Here is an 18,569-nt window from a genome sequence, read left to right on the forward strand (position 1 = left end):
TGGCTGCCAAATAGGTGCAGCATGTATCCACCTGCACACCTGAGTGAGCAAGGTGTGCAGAGAAGGAGAGCACATCATCCAGCGTGCACGTAAGGGGGTCGATCTCCTTAGAGTCTGCCCAGTGACAGAACCTAGTCCATTTACTCTTGTACTGGGTCCTGCTAGGCTTGCTCCTAGCGCCCTGATTGATTTCCAGGTTAGCCTGTGATAGGCTCAGGTGCTTCAGTGTGACCTGCTCAGGAATCACGTAGCGAGGGCTAATTTCTGTGCCGGGGGGTGGATGACCCTGCCCCCCTGCTGCGCCAGAAGGTTCGCTGGGCCCATCGGAAGGTGATTGGGTGACCTGTCCGAGATCCTGAATGATGCTGAGGTGACAAGATTCCTTTATATTGCAGATCACCCTGTGGACCAGGGGTGTGGGAGGGAAGGAATACGCTGTAATGCTGTTCCACTGTATCTGGAAAGTGTTGCCCAGGGAGCCGGGGCCCTGCCACTGCCAGGACACGAACTGCTGACCCATCCTGTTGTCCCAGGAGGCAAAAAGATCCACTTGAGGATGCCCCTATCTGCTGAAGATCTCCAGTAGCACCTGATCGTTCAATTGCCACTCCTAATTGTCCGTTCCCAGTCTGCTTAGCCTGTCCGTCTCCAAGGCATGACGCCCCTGGTAGAGGGACGGCCGTGAGGTAGATGTTGTTCTCCAGGGCCCATCCCCAAATGCTGGCCGCAAGGCTGCACAGTTGTGGGGACCTTGTAACACCCGCCCCCCCTGCTTGTTGACATAGTACATGCTGTTGGAGTTGTCAGTCTGGATAAGGACGTCCTTGCCCCCAATGAGTGGAAGGAAAGCTTTGAGAGCTAGCCTTTCAGCTCCAGCCAGTTGATAAGAGACTGCTGCTCCTGCCGGGTCCAGACTCCATGGACACTGGGGCTGTCCAGAGTTGCCCCCCAAACCCTTAGGGAGGTGTCCGTAGTGATGGTGACCTGCCTAGCCGGCTACCGGAAGGGCTTGCCCGTCCGCAGGTTGCAGTCCCTGGACCACCATGTGAGGTCCGAGTGGAGAGAATGAGGAATGTTGACAAGCTCCGCTTGGGAGCCCCGCTCCAGATTCCATAAGGCTGCGAAGTGCAGCTGTAATCTCCTTATCTTGAGTCTCGTGTGGGGTAAGGCCAGTAGGACCGCTGCCATGATACCTAATAAATGTTGGTACCACCAGGCCGATGTCACGTCTCGGGTAAGGAAGTGAGTAGTGGCCCTCTTAATGGCTGTGATCTTGTCCTCTGAGGGGAACACACTCTCGAGCTTGTGCCCCAGATGAGGCCCAGGAAAGTCAGTCTCTGCGTAGGCTGCAGCTGAGACTTCTTGAGGTTGAGCGAAAACCTCAGCTCGTGGAGTGTAATTATAAGTGCAGAGAAAGTATGGTGAACCGCCTCCGGTGATCTCGCCCTGACGAGCCAGTCATCAAGGTAGGGGTAGACGTGGTGGCCCTGAGGAGGGCCGCTACTGCATTCATGAGTCTGGTAAACACCCTGGGGGCCGAGTTGAGGCCGAAGGGTAGCACTTTGTATTGGAAATGACAGCCTATGATACTCAATCATAGAAAGGAGCGATGCGGCTGCCAAATCAGGATGTGTAGATAAGCGTCCTTCAGATCCAGGCAGCACATCCAGTCTCCCCTGCACAATGTCTCTACTATGAGTGCTGGCGTAACTATCTTGAATTTTTGAAGAGGGAGGGAGGGAGAGGTTTAGGGTGTAGAGGTCCAGCACAACTCTCGGGCCAGCCTGGTTATTCTTTAGTATGGCGAGAATCCTGGAGTAGAAGCCCAATCCTCGCTGGGAGGCTGGGACTTCTTCCACTGCCTGACTCTCGACGAGCGACCGGATTTCCATCAACAGAGTTGCTGTCCCAATCTGTGGGAGTGGAGTGGAGTGAAATGGAATGGAGTGGAGTGGAGGGGAGGCGGGTGGGATCGGTAAGCGGTACTCCATGGATACTACAGAGTATCCAGGGGTACGCGCACATCTGACGCCAAAACTGTGCGTGAAGGACAAGCCTGCCCTCCACCGGAGACACAAGGACCCGAAGGGACGCGTGATGCCTTCTTTCCCTCTGAGACTGATGCAGAGGAGAGAGGCCTGGAAAAAAGCCCTTACTTCCCCCTGCCCTTTTGTTGTTTGCACCGGTGTTGACTCGGCGAGTGGTCGAGCTACCTGGACCTCCGTTCTTGGAAGCCGCAGAACCCTCTGAATGTCCGCCCCTTGTTGGAGCGTTGATGTGACTGGGTGTATGCTTTAGGCGTGGCCTTCGTAAGGATAAAGACTTTATCTAGCTCCTCATCGGTGGTGGAGTGAAAGAGGTCGCCACCCTCAAATGGAAGGTGCAATATGTATTCCTGGACGTCTGGGTTGAATTTAGTAGCCCGAAGTCAGGCAGTCCTTCTCATGTCCGTGGCGATGCATATGGCCCGCCCAGAGGTGTCAATGTGGACATGTCTTGCACCACTATTTTTGCCTTTGCCAGTCCTGCTTTGACTCGTGACTGGCTCTGCACCGGAAGTAAGTTGGCTATTTACCACCAAAGCCCCTGGTTAACAGCTGCAAGCATGGCATCCGCGTTGGATTGACGAAGATGCAGCAAAGTGTTGGACTAAAGTACACCTCCAAGATCATCTCCTTCTTGCCTTGCAGCGCCGAGGACGAGGTGGCCGAGGACTGGGGCTTTGAGTAGAGTGATGCTGCAGCAATCACTGAAGAGTGCTGTTGAGGATTGGCCTAGAGCAAGAGTGGATCCCCCTCCATTTGCCTATACTTGGCGTCCAGGCGCCGATTGACAGGTTGGGCCGAATGGAGTTTGAGCCACCATTTCTTGGCCAAGGCGACAACGTCCTTTTGCATCAGGATCCCCGTTCTAGCCGTGGGCGTAGAGTGAGGACCTCAGCCAGTACCCCTGCCTTCGGTTGTTCGACTTCGGGTTGAGGCAGGGCCAAGTACTACGCCAGGCCTGCGAGACATTCGTGGAAGGCCTTGGCTGACAATGGTGTTTCGGGGTCTTCTTCCTCAGCTGTGTCCACCAGGACATCCGGCTGCTCCAGAGTGGGTGGATGAGTGCTGGGCAGGGAGGGCTCAGGTGTGGAAACTGGAGCCGGAGGCTGCAGCGGAGGGTGGTATGGAACCGCCTGAACTGTGGGAGGCAGGGGAACCCGAATCTAAGGAGCCGGCGTGGGCAGTAAAGGCTGCACCGGGGCCTGCAGCGCTGGAGCCATAGGAGGAATGATTATGGGCAGAGGCGGAGGGGCCGGAGGGAGCATGTCCCTGATCACATCCCTAAGAATGGATCTCATGAGCATGAGTAACTTTTCAAAGAACCTGTCCTCGCAGGCCTGTGGGGTGGCAGGTGATGTTGACGGGGTAGCGGGCGGCTGCTGGGGCCAGTGCGTACTGTCTAGCTGGTTGTGGAGTAAACCTGCCCTGCGATGCTGATGGACAAACTGTAGGCCCCGTACCTGGTTGACACCAGTCCCACCTTGTCACTCGTTCCCCCACCTGCTCCGTTCCTCAGGGCGGTATCGGACGAGCGGCCATCTTGTCTGGTACGGCGGCCATCTTGTCGAGCTGCATGCCACGTGCCGAAGTCGTGGTGCTTGGCTCACTGGACCCAGCCTCCTCCAGGACTCTTGGCAATGGAGCATGAGACCTACATTGCACCTCAGGCCGAGGCCTGGTAGCCATGTCGCCCTCGGCAGTATCACCAGCAGTGCTGCGTGTAGGTGCCACCTCAGACATGTTGCCGGTACAAGGGCATAGCCCCCCGGGCTACACCCGATAAAAGAACCTTGCGGTCACTCTCCCCTTTTCCGGAAGGATCTAAAGACCCATCGGCCTGACGGCCGGTAGCTGAATTAGCCTCGGTACCCGTACTGGTGTGAGAATCTGAGAGGTTCCTCCCATTAGGGCGTTTCCTTGGAAAGGAGTCGCCCTTGCGGGGTGCACTGGAAAAGAGCGGCCCTCCCTTGGGCCTGGACTTATGTCTGACAAAGTCCTTAAAGTCCTCTGGAGGCGACTTCTCAAAGAGCTCCCTCCATCTAGCTAGTCTGTTCTTTAGGGCGTGTGAAGAAAGTGCGTTGCACGCGGTACAACCCTCCCATCCTTGGTCGGGGCCAAGGGAGCAGAAGCAAAGACCGCCGGGGGCTGATGTAGGGAAGAACCCTCGCAGGCTGGACATCTGCTGAAGCCTGCTGAAGCCCGCTGAAGTCGGCATGCGCCGTGGAGGAGCGTGGCGCCAGAGGACGAGTACCTGATTGATAAAAGACAAACAAGACAGAAGAAATTATCCAGGGAAGAGCACGTGGTATTACATGGCCGAAGCCAAACCCAGGAGCGCTGGTGAAATTGGCCCGTTCCCGTCGATGCAGAAAAATGGCGCCGGTGAGCTGAGTCAGGGGAGCTCATGCTCCCAGTGCCGCGCCCCTATATTTAAAGGGGAAGACGGTTTTTTTCTGGTGAAAAAGGTCTCTTGTCCCTATCGAGAGATGCTGATGCAGTATGGAGGAAAGGGGATGGGACGTAAGTGTGTGGAATCTTCATTGTAGGCCTACTGAAAAGGGGAAAATTTTATTTGACCCTTCCAGCTACCCTATTTATCAGTGTTCAGCTCCCCCAGTTAAGACAACGATGGGGAGAGTCTGGAGGAGAACATTACAGAGGAAGAATTTGGCTTTTCCTGAGCTCCTTACCAGCTAATGAAGCCCCAGGTTCAGATGTTTTTGGGAATCAGTATTACAGAACCTTTTGCACCCGGTTAGTGCCACAGCTGACAAAACTCTTCAGTAGAATTAAGGACAGTGGGGTAATTGCTGATGACCTGGGCATATCTCTCTGATCTTTAAGCTGGGGAAAGATCCTGCTGATTGCGCTAGTTACCATCCTATCTGCCTACTCCCTGATGCGAAAATATTTGCTTAAGTTTTGGCCTGTAGGCTGGCAAGAGTCTTACCGAACATAATCCATGGGGATCAGTCTGGCTTCGTCCTTGGGTGACATGCGCAGGACAAAAGACATGCAACAGATGCCAGACTTTGGGACCAGAATGGGACCAGAATGGGACAGACATTTTCCTTGGCGGCTCTAGATGCAAGGCGGGCATTTGATAGCCTAGATTGGCAGTTTCTTAAACATTCTTCGGATGCATTTGGCTGTGGCCCAGAGTTTACACGCATGGTATTAGCCAATTTCCAAATCCTGTCCACGTTTTTTAGTCATCGGCCAGCTCACGGCACCGTTGAAGATTAGGCGCAGAACACACCAGGTGAGTGCCCATTGTCGCCACTCATATCCGCCATGGCGATGGAGCCATTGGCGGCTCGAATTAGGCAAGATCAAGAAATCCTTGGGGTTGAATGGAGAGATGGAATATACAATGTGCTTATGTTCATGAGGGACACTAAACAGACCCCTCCACGAGTGAGGACGAGACTGAGGGACTTTGCAAAAATGTCAGGGTTTAATATCAACAACACTAAATCTAAGGCCCTTAACATAACTGATGATCCCGAACACATAAGGAAGTTGAGTAGTAGATGATACCTGCTGCTCTGGGAACCCAAGGGGCTAGAATATTTACGTATGATCTTAACGAAGGATTACAAGGGACTGTATAGGGCAAATATACCCCCTCTATGGAAATGTTTAGTGGAAGACTGTCATAGATGGGGACATGCAGGAGCTCTCGTGGCTCACCCGTAAGGTAGCTATCAAAATTACACTCCAGCCCCGGTTGCTGTGTATGGTGAGATCTATATACCCATTGGTATCCTGGCCAGGATGGTTAAAACTTTACAGACCAAGATCCTCTCCTTTATTTATCATAAGAAATGACCAAGGGTCCTTAGGGTGGTGCTGCTTTGGTGGCCTCTGTTAGGGGTTCCGGGGGGAAAGGGAGAGCCCGAGGTGAAAGGATATGTTTGGGTGGCCCAACTGGCGCCAATGCAGCTTTGGAACATGAGCAGGGATGGATCAAACTAGAGCAAGAGGTTACATCTATACCACTAGGTGCATTGCAATTTGTGAGAAATGAGCTCTGGTGAGTGGGAGGCCCGCTGTTAGAGGTGACCAGGAAAACGTTGAGTTATTGGGACTAGGCCTTACGTTGGAAAGGAATTGCCCCGGGTCTTGGACCTACAGCTCGATCAGCTGCAATGGGGACTTCACTCCGGGTTGAAATACCACCAGTTGGAAGATTTGGGGAGGCAGTCCTGATCTACTCCTAATGGATTTCTATCATAGCAGGCACCCGTTGCTCTTCTGTGAATGTAACAATAAATTCCAGGTGAGTGAGGGAGAGAGATTTAAATACATGCAGATAAGGCACTGGATATCCCAGAAGGTAGTGAAGGAAGCTGGCACGAGAGGGTCAGGGGTTGAAGGGGATCTTGCGGATTTACCGACTACTGGATTAGGGCGCGGCCGGAGGACAGGCTCCCATACATGGACCGATGGGACTGGGAACCTCATTTTGGTGGAGGAATGGGGGCAGATCTAAAACTGGGCCAATAAAGCCTCTAAATGTACTACAATCGAAGAATCGGCATATAAGATCTGCTATGGGTGGTACCTGACCCTGCAACGTATATATAGAATGAACCCGAGATGCTCGCCATTTTGCTGGAGGAAGTGCAGGTGTTTGGGGATCTAAGACATATGTGGTGGGAATGCCCTGAAGCCAAGCTGTATTGGAAAGAAATATTGGGGCACATTACGGATATAACAGGGGTACCACTACTGAATTAGCCAGTTGTAGTACTGTTGGGGGCAACGGCAGAAAGTTGATATGCCGCCTGTGGCACCATGGTGCCATTAATCACACACCTGTTCACTGCTGCCGGTATAACGCTTGCCCAAGGTTGGAAAACGGAAATGGGCCCGCAGGTGGCCTGGTGGTGGGTCAAGGTGTGGGGAGTTGTTGCTATGAAGGTGTGTCCTGGCTGCTGGGTTCTATCTGACATTTTTGAAGGTTTGATTTCCCTTTTACGATTTTGTTAAGCAGAGGGAGCAGAAATTTTACAAACCGGTGCTGCTCAAAAGCTTCACTATGCTGTGATTGTACCGGACACGGCAGGAAGAATCAGGGTTATATGTAATCCAGTTGAAGCGCTCCATAGATCGGATGTTCGGCCATACCCGTTTGTTTGTTTGTGGGTTATGGGGGGGTGAAATTAGTTGGTTTGTTTCTTCCTTATTTTTTGTTTTTTTCTTTCAATATTTACATAACTCAAAGTCCTTCATCATTGTGCTACACATGCAAACAGTTTCTACTGCTTAGTTCAACAATATATATATGCTTTTGGCAGTTGAAACGGTCATTGAATCCTTTTATCAAAAAGTTCATGTGATGATGTGTCAATAAATAAAGGTTATAAAAATAAATAAATAAAAAGGAGTGTCAGGTCAACACCAGTCTCCTCCTGAAAGCCATACCCCTCTTTACTACACGACCGTCCTGGTTCCCGATCCCAGTCTAAACTTCCTATTCTGTCAGTGAAACCCATCATTGGACTCCTCCTACTTATCCCAGTGATACACGAAAGAACGGAGTGATTTAGACTTATTACGGGACCTATCCTACTCGTCCCAGTGACATGAAAGAAAACCAAGAAAGTGACAATCATTACGAGACTCGCCTTATTCGTTTCAGTAATACCAAAAGGGGCTAAGAAGAGAAGAATAATTATTGGGTTTATCATACGTTCCCCAAAAGAGAAATTTGGTAAACCATCAGAGGAGAATCCTGATATCGAATATCCTAATCTTGAGGAGCTAAAGAACATATGAATACGGAGAACAGGAACAACGTAAAGAGGGATCCTATTTCCCCAGATGGAACAGAGATACTGACTTCCAGATACACTTGTGAAAAGCATAACGAGTAATTCAAAGGCCAGGAACACAGAGGAGGAGAACTTTACAAAGACAACAGAAAGGGGAATAAAGACTTAGAAAAGCCACCTAAAGGAACTGAACAAGCTACTGCAATTGATGGCCAAAATCTAGCTAAGAATTATATACTGCTGGGGAAGCCTATCCACGAGAAGGGGGTCATTCTCCTGGCCTTTAGTAGGTTTGTCTTAGTGGTAGGGTACAGAGGACAGACTGCTTGCTTTGGACTTCACAACAGAAGACAAGCACCTTAGTTTTGTTATGCAGGGAAATCCACAGATTAAGGATAGTGAGACCTTTTTACTTATTTTTTTAATAAAACATCGGCAAGAATGCCAAAAACTGATCTGTCTCCTGTCTCCTTCTGACCTGCCACACCAAACAGGAGGACACAGTGTTTTTGATGGAAGGCAGTCCCTTATACACAGATAGTGTCCTGCGTTGGGAGTTCGGTTGGGAATGAGTCCTTGTCCCCTAAGGATGAGTCACTCCCAGTGAGGTGCCACTTGCCCAGACCCCTAGGGGAGGATTTTGTTGAGTGGGCTCACCGTCCGTTCCTCAAAGGGTGGAAGTTCCCCCCCCCCCTTGGGGAAAAGGGACGACTACTCCTCTTTCCTCACACCATACAGGACGTCAAAGTCCCACTTCAACTGTGGCTCTAAAAGGCATAGATTATGTTCTAAGACCAAGAGTTTGGTTGTCTCCTCTTTGTATGCTTCAAAAACACCTATTTGACTTATGACTTAATTTTGGGATGTCTGCTCCTTTTAACATCTTGAACTATCCAACCCCGATAAGCAGCAGGACACAGACTGGACCTCGTCAGCATAGGCAGAGCTAGATTGTGTATTACCAGGCATGGGATATGTAAATATCTTTTTTATAATGTTGCTATAATACTATTAGTGACTATTGAAAAAAAAATGTATTACTTGATTCAATTGTTAAAAAGAAACAATTTTTACAAGATTCTTCTTTGAGGATCCGTCGCTCAGTCTGCAGTCCAAAGAGTTAATCCTGATCGTGCCAGCCTCTGCCATTTCAAGGAGAGATTTGTTTGCCTCCGGTTGTGGGGTTTATTTGTTCAGGTTCCGGGCGTTTCTATAGACCTAGGCCTTCGTAGAATCCTGCCACGGCTATGGTCCATCTGGTGTTTTCTCCAATCATCACGTTGTTCCATCTCTCCTCTTCATCGAAGCAGTAAGCATTGCTAAATAGGCGGCCCAAGTGGAGGGTGCGCGCTGCATCTACCACCCTGTATCTTAAAAGGAAATGCTTGAGTGTTTTGATCGTGTCTGGTTGAGAGCAGAATCGACAGAGGCTGGTATTTACTTGTTTCCGCCTTGCCAGTATTTCATTTGTGTGTAGAATGTTCAAGCAGATACGCACTCATTTTTCGCGGAGCTTCCTAGATGGGCACTTTAGTAGGTAGGCTCTGGTTCCATTGACTTTTGCCGGGTTATCCGGCCCGTCCTTTGTAGACTTTACTAGTTGCGCTTCATCCAATGTTTGAATCCAATCTCTCTCCATCACTCGCCTCTTTACTTTTCCTGGGTTATAGATGAGGTCATCCTGGGAGCATACTGCCCAGTCAATGCGCTGTTTGTTTTTCTCCTCCCATCATAGGAGCATCTTAAATGTTCCTGCCCTGGTTTCCTGCTCTGTTGCGTTTAGTGTCAGTGGTGTATATGGTAGGAGCATCTTTCTATAGAACAGGAGCTCCTTCCGTGTTACGATGGAGTTTAGTGATTGGAGTGTTAGTTCTCTCCTGATTAACATCACTGGTGTAGACTGTGGTAGGCTTAGTACTTTCCGCCAGTACAGACCTTCTACTTTCTGCCAGAAGGATGCCGGGATGTAAGGCATAGCTTCTGCGCCGTATGTTATTGTAGGGATGACTTTCATCCTGTAGATTCTTCGGACAGGTGTCAAAGAGAAATGGCCGTACTTGTTGGATAGGATTCTGGTCTGTGTTTTTTCAAAAGGATTTCGCACATCAGGATTTCTTTTGCGTTTTTGTTCAGTGTGACTCCGAGGTATCTGAACTCGTTCACGATCTCCAGTGTCTCCCCTCGTACCTTCCAGGCAAAGTTCTCTCTTTTTCTCATACCTTTTCCCAAGATCGCGATTTTAGTTTTTTCTTGGTTCATCTGTAAGTAGTTGGCTTGCAGATAGGAGTCAAGGTTCGTGAGTTGTCCTTGCAAGCCTATTGGCGTTTGATCCATCAAGATGATGTCATCAGCATATAACATTCTTGATATTTTCTCTTCTCCCAATCTTGATGGGAACGTGCATACTTTGGTTCTTTGTAATCTGCTATATATGCATTGTAGAGAGCAAGGGCGAGGGGGCATCCTTGCTTCACTCCTCGGTTGGTTTCTATCCAAGATGACAATAGGCCTTGCTGGTTCAATCGTACACCCATTGATGTTTTGTTGTACAATTCCTTGATGGGGTTCAGGATTGCTGGTGGGCATTGGTTGTTTTCCAGTTTTTCCCACAGAAGTGTCCTGTCCACACAGTCAAAGGCCCTTGTCAGGTCGATAAATGCCATGTAGATTTTGGGATGGCCCTCAATAACTTTAGCCTTCAAGGTGCTTATGGCTAGGATGTTAGCTGTCGTGCCTAGGTTTTTTTTACAAAACCTGCTTGTAATGGGTCGCTCATTTTGCCCCGAAGATACCCAGCCTTGGAAACTTTCCCGAATAAATGATGCAAAGAGTTTCCCAATTGAATCTAATAAGGCTATAGGTCGGTAGTGGCTTGGGTTGTCTCTTGCGCCTTTTTTGAAAATCGGAACAACTATGGCCTTCTTCCAGGACGGTGGGATGGCTGCTGCTGTGTTGCAGTTTTTGAATACTTCACCAGCAAACTTGGCCCAGCTTTCGGTCCTTTATTTTAGATCGAAGTTTGTGATGCCATCTGGCCCTGCCGCACGTGAGCCATTGAGTTTTTTAATCTTGCTGCTGATGGTTTCTTGATCTGTGGGGATCTCCCATTCTACTTTTGTTGTTGATGGTAAGTGTGTTGAGGATTTCGTGGGGGCTTTATACAATTGCTCGAAGTGTTTAACCCACCTCAGTTCGCCCACTGCGTTGGTTAGTGGCTGGTTGTCACTCTTTGCTTTGGCATTGATTAGCGACCAGAAATCCTTTGTTTTCTTGCTGCATATTGTGCGCAGCATCGTTTCTGCATCGTCTTGGTTTCTCTGTTTGGTGGCTTTCAGCCAGGATTGGTACTGTTTGACTGCTTTGGTTAGTTCCTCTATTTGAGTTTTGAAGCCTGATTTATTTGCTTCTCTTTTTAGTTTTCTAATGTGCTTCCTTCTCTCCACCAGTTGTTCGTTAAAGACGTGTACTGTCGGAGTTGAGCATTGAGCTCCCTTTTTTGCTGTGGTTTTAAAGACTGCCAGGGCTGTCGAATAGTCTGAAATATTTCCAGAGCTACATAATCTTGAGTCAGTGCGTTGATAGAAGAGTTTGGGAGGCGAAGGTGGGTGCCATAGGGGTTGACTTTTAGGGTTGAGTTCATTACCTGCTTTTCCTTTCCGTTTGTGTGCCACTCGTAGGACAGTAAATTGTGATCACTATTTGCTGTTCTTGTCACGTTGAAAGAAATGAAGTATTTTAGCAGACTTCTGGACACGTGAATATAGTCTATAGCTGCTCCTTCCCCGTTTCTCTCCCATGTTGGAGTGTGGCTGAGCTTTGGATCAGTAATGAGATGCAGGTTATGTAGATCTCTAGATTCCGTTAGTTTGGACCACAACACGGCCGGGCCTCGCGGATTAGCCCGACGGGCAAGTAGGTCGACATTCAGGTCTCCTACGATCATTATATGTCTGACGTCTTCCTCAGTTAAGGCATAGTCGATTGCCAATTCCAGCTCTATCAGAAATGTTTAGTTTGGTATTCGCAGCGGGTTCCAGTAAATGTTTAGGAGTAAGATCTTCTCTTGCGTCTCTTTCTTGGTACTTGGAGAGGGAGTGGACCAACTAATGATAGACGCCAGAATGAATTCAGTGCTTTTGGTGACTTTTGTCAGGGTCCGTGTGCTTCCTGATTTTATCGTTATTAGTCCCAAGCGGGGTCTTCTTTTGGGGCCCTTGTGGGTGGGGGAGTGCGCCAACTCGAATCCGTCCAGAGAGGGTTTTCGAATGAGCCACGTCTCCTGCAGACATAGTACATCGAAGCTGGGTAGGTGCACGTCAGATTTTGTGGTCAAATGGGAAAAACCCCTAGTGTGTGTGATATCCGATCCCTGAATGGTATTGTGCCACTGAGCTCGAGTTTCCTTATGTGGTGGCTATTTTGTTCTCAGCCTGTTAACTTGTGTCTTAAACCAGTCGCTGTTTCCATTTGGAATAGTGAGTGTGTGCTCTCTGAAGTTCCAACCTTTCTTGCTTTTGGCATCCCAGCTACTTTCGGTCGTGTTGTGTGAATCTTCTTATACCTGGCAAGGTGATAGGAACAAGCTCTAACGTAACTAGGTGTAAGTGATACTCTGTTTTTTAACATATGTATATTGAACTGGTTCTACTAACCTGTGAGCTTGTATCTGGGCTGGGAAACAGGTTTGATTAATTTGAGCAACCTTAAGCTATGTGACTGTGGTTCTAAATATGAAAGTGGGGTAATTTGTATATGAATTGTTTTTAGATGGTTTAATGTAAGCCACTTATTGAATAGCTGACACTTTGTATAATGATGATTTCTTGTTTGATATGATCATATAGGAGTATTTTGGTTAAATGTGTAATCTGTATATGAATTAATTATATTGTTTGATGGTGGGTTTTTTATGTGAATTTTTAAGTTGTGAAAGTTTATTTTAAACCAAAACACAATAATACCAACATTTTTTAAAAGATAGGCGGCAGTATTTCTTTCGATCTTCACCAGTGTACGTTAAGTACCCAAGACCCCTCCATCGTTTAATGTAGAGAGGAGCAGTTGCCTTCTTTCCCTGCCCCAGTCCCTCCTTCACCTCCAAAGTCTCAACTGTTCTCTGCTGTACCACTGATCGTGATTCTACAGTTACTCCGTCAATTGAATATTATGCAGAGGACCCTTTGAATATTTTATATTGAACTACATAATGAAAAAAGCTTTTTACTAACCAGTTTAATTCTTTCTTCTGATCTAATTCCCAATTGCCTTTTCACACCATGGGTATGAGAGAAGTTCAGTTTTTATATGTGGTCTTTAACATTTAGCAATTGAAAATGTAAGTAGCACCATGACAGGAAAAATGTTCTTTAAGGTGATTCTGGTAATCATGGCCCTCTTTCAACAAATGTTTGGGAATCGGCTGCTCGCTTGCAGTCCTGGGAATGCATCTAAAAGAGTATGGGTGCTTTTAGCTGGGCCTCACACACTTGCCAAGCCCATATAAACAAAGCATCCTCAACTGCCACCCCTTGTTCCATTGATCCCCCATACCCAAAAATACCAAGGTGGGATATGCCATATTTTTGTGGAGACGGAAGGGAGTGTGTTGTGAAGAAGGGAGAGCAAGAACTGACAGTATCGGGAGTCACCATGAAAATTATTTTAATTAACTCTTGCTCGTCCTCCTTCCTAACTGGTAGGGAACCAAACTATACAGCCAAATAAATATGGAAGAAAGGGACAGCATATGGCAAGCAGATTCAAGTGAATAAACTGCACGGAAACTCTTGGACATCCTTACGAGAGGGAGCATCCAAGAAATAATGCTTACAAAAAGCATTAATTGATTGAGATTGTAAAAATTCAGGATGGAACGCAGCCCTTCAAATTTTTAAGGGGCTAGAAAGTAATGGCAGTAACGTCCTGTCCCATTTGATCTGCAAGAACCAGCTGAATGGAATAGAACAGCAGTAACCTTTGATTCACATATACATGTATGCAGATGTAAATAAATACCATCAGTAAAGCTTCAATTATAGTTATTTGCACCCTTATCAAGCCTCTGCCTTCTACGAAAGATGTCACTATTATCCAGTTTCTGAATTATCGGAGACCTGATAAGATCAGTGGTCCCCTGTACACCCAAATCACAAATGGTAATGGACAAGCTGTGTCACAGGATTCACCAAAAGTCATTTTGGTTCCAGATCAATTGTTGTCCCTAAAAAGTTGAACGAGCAAACTGGAATCTTATTAAAGGTGTCAAATAGGGACCAAATGCAGATGTGAATTTGTCATGAATGTAATATATCATATAAAAGCGATAAAAAGCTACATTATAGGGACAGATACTCTGGGCCAAAGGATTATCTGCTCCATGGTCACCAGAAAGAACCTAAACACAACAAACAGTGCCAAGCTATCCATTGCACCGCTGCTCACAACCTGGCAAAACAGTGGAATTAGCTTTGGAGACCTTCAAGATCCTAGAAAACATCTATTGAATACATAGAGCAGGATAGTGAAGAATAGGGAAGGTGGATGACATAGGGCTAAAAGAACTTGTTCCCCAAAACTTACACAGGGTGTGCCAGCCGAACTAACAGTCAAAAGCAAACGAGCCCTAGACTGCTGGCCACAATTTTGTTTCCCCAGTATTTTACTTCTCAAAAACAAAGCATAAATAGGAGAAACTCAGCAAATAATTGGCAAATAGGGCGAGCAAGCGGGAGGCCATGTATGCAATGCAAACACACACTGCTAATGGCAGCAGGGGCAAGAGGACCAGGTGGAAACACAACAAAAGTAGAAGAGAAAGAGCCCTTTTTTCAAGTTAGGATCTCACCTTCCACCCTCTTACAATTCCATATTAACCACATTTTCTCCAGGGCTCCACCAACTTCTACATAAGTTGAAAGATGAGGGTTGCAGCTGAATATGAAAGTGTGGAGCGCTCAGGTGCTGACGAGCCCGGGATTAAAATGCATGCTCAAATGCTGCTACCATCACACATTTGCTGCGGTCATGACTTGGCTTTCCTCAGCTCAGCCCGAGTTCAGGCTGAACAAGGCCCAAATCAAAGCTCTGTGTGTACACTGGGGGAGTGGACAGCGGTCATTAAGGCTGCTCACACTGCTCCGTTCATTTCAATAGCATCAATACAGGGGCTTGAAGGCTCTGGTGCTCCAACCCCTAAATCCACTGACAAAGCCCCTCCTCTTGCATCATGTATGTATTGCATAATGCAGTGGGTCTGGATAAATAGATGAAGACATCTGAGAAAATTCCCAAATCAAGTGAATGATGTAGGATGTTCAGTGCTGCAAAGCTTTCTGGCTTAAGATGGATTTCTCCACTATGTGTCATCTAGTGTACATTACTTTGGGAGCCTTACAAGAGATAAGGAATTTGCGGGATGAAGGTATCCATTGGAAAAGAAACTTACCCTCAGCAATGCGCTTTCTGATGGATACAGTATTCCTCCCATAGGTTTCTCATTCAGCCTCCCATCCTTCCCTCATTTATGTGGCAATAGTTGAACTGCTCCTCAGCTTCTGTGACTGAGGAGTAAGGATGGAATGGAGGTCCAGCACAGTTCTGTATGTGTATCACGGAAATCCCTTCCGGCACATGGATCCACACTGCTTGATGGTGCATTACACGCTCTGGTGTCTTAGATTCCTCATCAAGAGATGAGGAACCTGTGAGAGGAACACCATATCCATAAGAGAGAACATTACTGAACGTGAGTAACACAATTTCTTTATTGCACTTCATTTAAACAAGAATAGACTGAGTTGGATCCCTCTATTAATTTATTTTTTATGTGGCAGGTTTAAAGCATATGCAAATCTGTTACTTTGAAATATAGATTTTTAAACCATTTGTAATTAACAATATAAAGTACAATCTTCATTAATTACATGTCAACATGTGTTTGCTTTTCAGTGTCCATGTCCGAAACACTAGATATGCCGCACTGATAGACCCCTTAACAATGATTTTGGAGGCACTGTGAGCAATAAATGGCAATGATGCAAATTTCTCTGTCGATGTATAATTTTAATATCTCAATGTGGAGGGAGGAAGGGTATTTAGTCTCAAAGCAAGGTTTACAGAAGTGGGACATTGCGTATTGTGCATTTTGGGAGCAACCGTCTGACCGAAATTAACTCTGATGAAGACCTTAAGGATTCCAAAGGGAATGACAACCCAGTGCTCCATTTAATTCATGAAATATTTGCAAAGCAATTTTATGGACTAATATTGAAAGGTTTCCATTTTTAATGCCTCGTTGACAATAACACAACAATTTCAATTTGTGGAACACGTGTTTAAGTGTCTGTTATTTCATTAGTCTAACCAGTATTCTGGTGTCATTGATTCTGTTCATGACAGGGATGTACGTATAGTCATGTGGTCCTGGTAAATTGCAATGTATTTGATAGTTATTGGCCTGGACCTGGATTGAATGAATAGCTACTGTTGGATGCACTTATAAAAGTTGGCAGCAACAGTACCAATTTTCTCATCGTAACATGAAGAGTAATGTTACTTGTGTACATTATTTGGATATCAACAAATGGGTGGAGTGTTAATGGGGTTTACATTTGTCGATATGTCTAGATTCACATGTTTGCTAATTGCTCATTAGTAAATTGAAATGTAGTTACAGCTTGAGGATAGTGTTTGAATTTCACATTCCAGCATGGTCATGGATTCAACTCCAACCTTTAAAATTACCATGCTTGAGTGAGAAACCTGTCGGCTGGTATGGTGTCACTTGCAATAAATAAAATGTTTTTCTGAAATAGATTTCTATGCATGCTTCTGTAGTACGGTGCGAGGACTAATATTTGCAAAAGGCTTCATATGTTTATGCACCTTTGTCAATATATTTTAGAGAAACAATACGATCTTAATGAAAAACAAGTTTACCTGATTAAGTTTAATTGTTTTTCATGCAAAAATGTTTACAATTGGCAGTAACCACAAGTAAGAGAAGACCTAACTAGATTACAAGAGAGATGCATTCAGACACATTTAGCATTCTATTACTGATGATAGTCACTGCTGGGCAATGTAAGCTACGTATTTGTTGCATGTACTGTAAAATAAAGTTTGGAAACTATTAAATGTTTGTAATTCCAAACACTGGAATTCTCTCAAGGTAAATACAAATCACCTGGACAAGTTACTACCCTTGAGAAACAAAATTAAAACAGTGTTAATCAAAACCCCCTGTGTCTGTTGTTTCTAAGTCGAGCACTGAGATACCTATGGGTTGTAGTGCCTCCCGAGTACCTACCAATAATCTATTTGAGATGGTATGTGCAATCCCAGAAAATCATAATTTTCTGAAGGTGAGTTTCTAAGAGAAAAAGCTTGTAATTTTAGCATTGAAGTCTCGGCAGTATTACTTCTCCAAATGTGGGATTACACTAAATATTGTTTCTATTTATTTGTGGGATAAAGTACCCCCTATTGTAAAGGGATATAGCAACGTGACAGGGAGTTGCATGACAAAACGGAGGATTGAGGCGGAATTCCCTTGCAAGGGCACGAAACTCCAATGCTGCACACTACAAACTAAATGTCCCATTGCTGCTGATAATGGATGTTGATACCCAAATCTCTGGTACTAGATTTATGAATCTCACTGGGAAGAAGGTCTGAGCCTGGCTGTGCCAGAATTCAACTTAAGATGGCAGGTTACCTTGATAACACAGCCACATCCTTAACTCGCTGAGCTATCTTACTGGCTCAATAATGTTTTTTATGAAGTTGATATTGCTTCATGCCGGATTCCACCCACTTCTAAATTCTGTAATGGGTGCTATTACCCAAAGAAATTCTATTCACTTCATCAATATTGGATGGGTGACTTGCTGAATCAGTGCCGTCAGGATTCACACCTATGTCCTCCAGACTGAACAAAACTGTATTTCGTAAGCACGACTCGCAAACTTTCTTGTCAGCTCGAATGAAGTGGTGTACTTGGCTGTGTTGTTGCATGTGTAAACAAAAAGCTGAAAACGTAAGATAATTCTGGTGCTTGCCTTGTGTAGGGATTACAATTGTAGAAGGGATGTGACCAAGCAGATCCGGCTGGCCTGCACCTTTTGTGGTGGGATCTAGCCCGATTTTCATATGGCCTTTCACCGTTCTGTAATTGCTTGGCAGGCGAGGAACAATGGTATGGAGGGTTGCTCAGAACAATGCCAGTGGTTAAGATTAACGCTAAACCTTCCAGTCATCACCTCCTTTATTTTGGGGTTTACATTTGCAGCAGGAGAGTTCCATAACAAAGCATAGCTCATGAGATGGTAATGCATTTGTGTCTGATGGACCGATTAAGGGTATTAGAATTCGGCCACAAATCCCATGTTTAGTGTGGGAACTGTTAATAAAACATTAAAAGAATGCTTTAGTAAAGTATGAATGTAATGCTTAGATGTGTGCAAAAGGAAGTTTTAATTTCTGCAAATACAGTTTCACAATTAATGGAATCTTGCGGAGTAGAGAAAGGTACATCTTTTACAAAAAGGAAACCATGCCAAACTATGTTGTAGATTTGACACCAATGTATATGCTTATTGGTTCATTATATTGCTCCTATTGCGTACGCTGCTTCATGATGCCGTAATTGGTGTGGGGAAATGATGGGGAAGTAAGAGGATTCAGAAGGCTCTGTGCTAAAATGGGGGTGGTTGAGGAAGGAGATTTAGGATTGGCCAGTAGTCAC

General features: G+C 46.1%; 1 protein-coding gene across 1 annotated transcript in view; it reads left to right on the forward strand.

The window, feature by feature from the left end:
• The window catches only part of LOC138541759 (bromodomain testis-specific protein-like), a 2,079,689-nt gene extending 2,062,668 nt beyond the window's left edge, over positions 1-17,021 (forward strand). The window contains exon 13 of the mRNA XM_069641783.1: positions 15,773-17,021. Coding sequence (XP_069497884.1) covers positions 15,773-15,807 — 35 coding nt within the window. The 3' untranslated portion in view covers positions 15,808-17,021. The remainder of the gene's footprint in view (positions 1-15,772) is intronic.
• Positions 17,022-18,569: the final 1,548 nt, after the last annotated feature.

The sequence above is a fragment of the Ambystoma mexicanum genome, chromosome 1q (genome assembly GCF_040938575.1).
Source record: "Ambystoma mexicanum isolate Mex_15411 chromosome 1q, UKY_AmexF1_1, whole genome shotgun sequence".
Classification (NCBI taxonomy): domain Eukaryota; kingdom Metazoa; phylum Chordata; class Amphibia; order Caudata; family Ambystomatidae; genus Ambystoma; species Ambystoma mexicanum.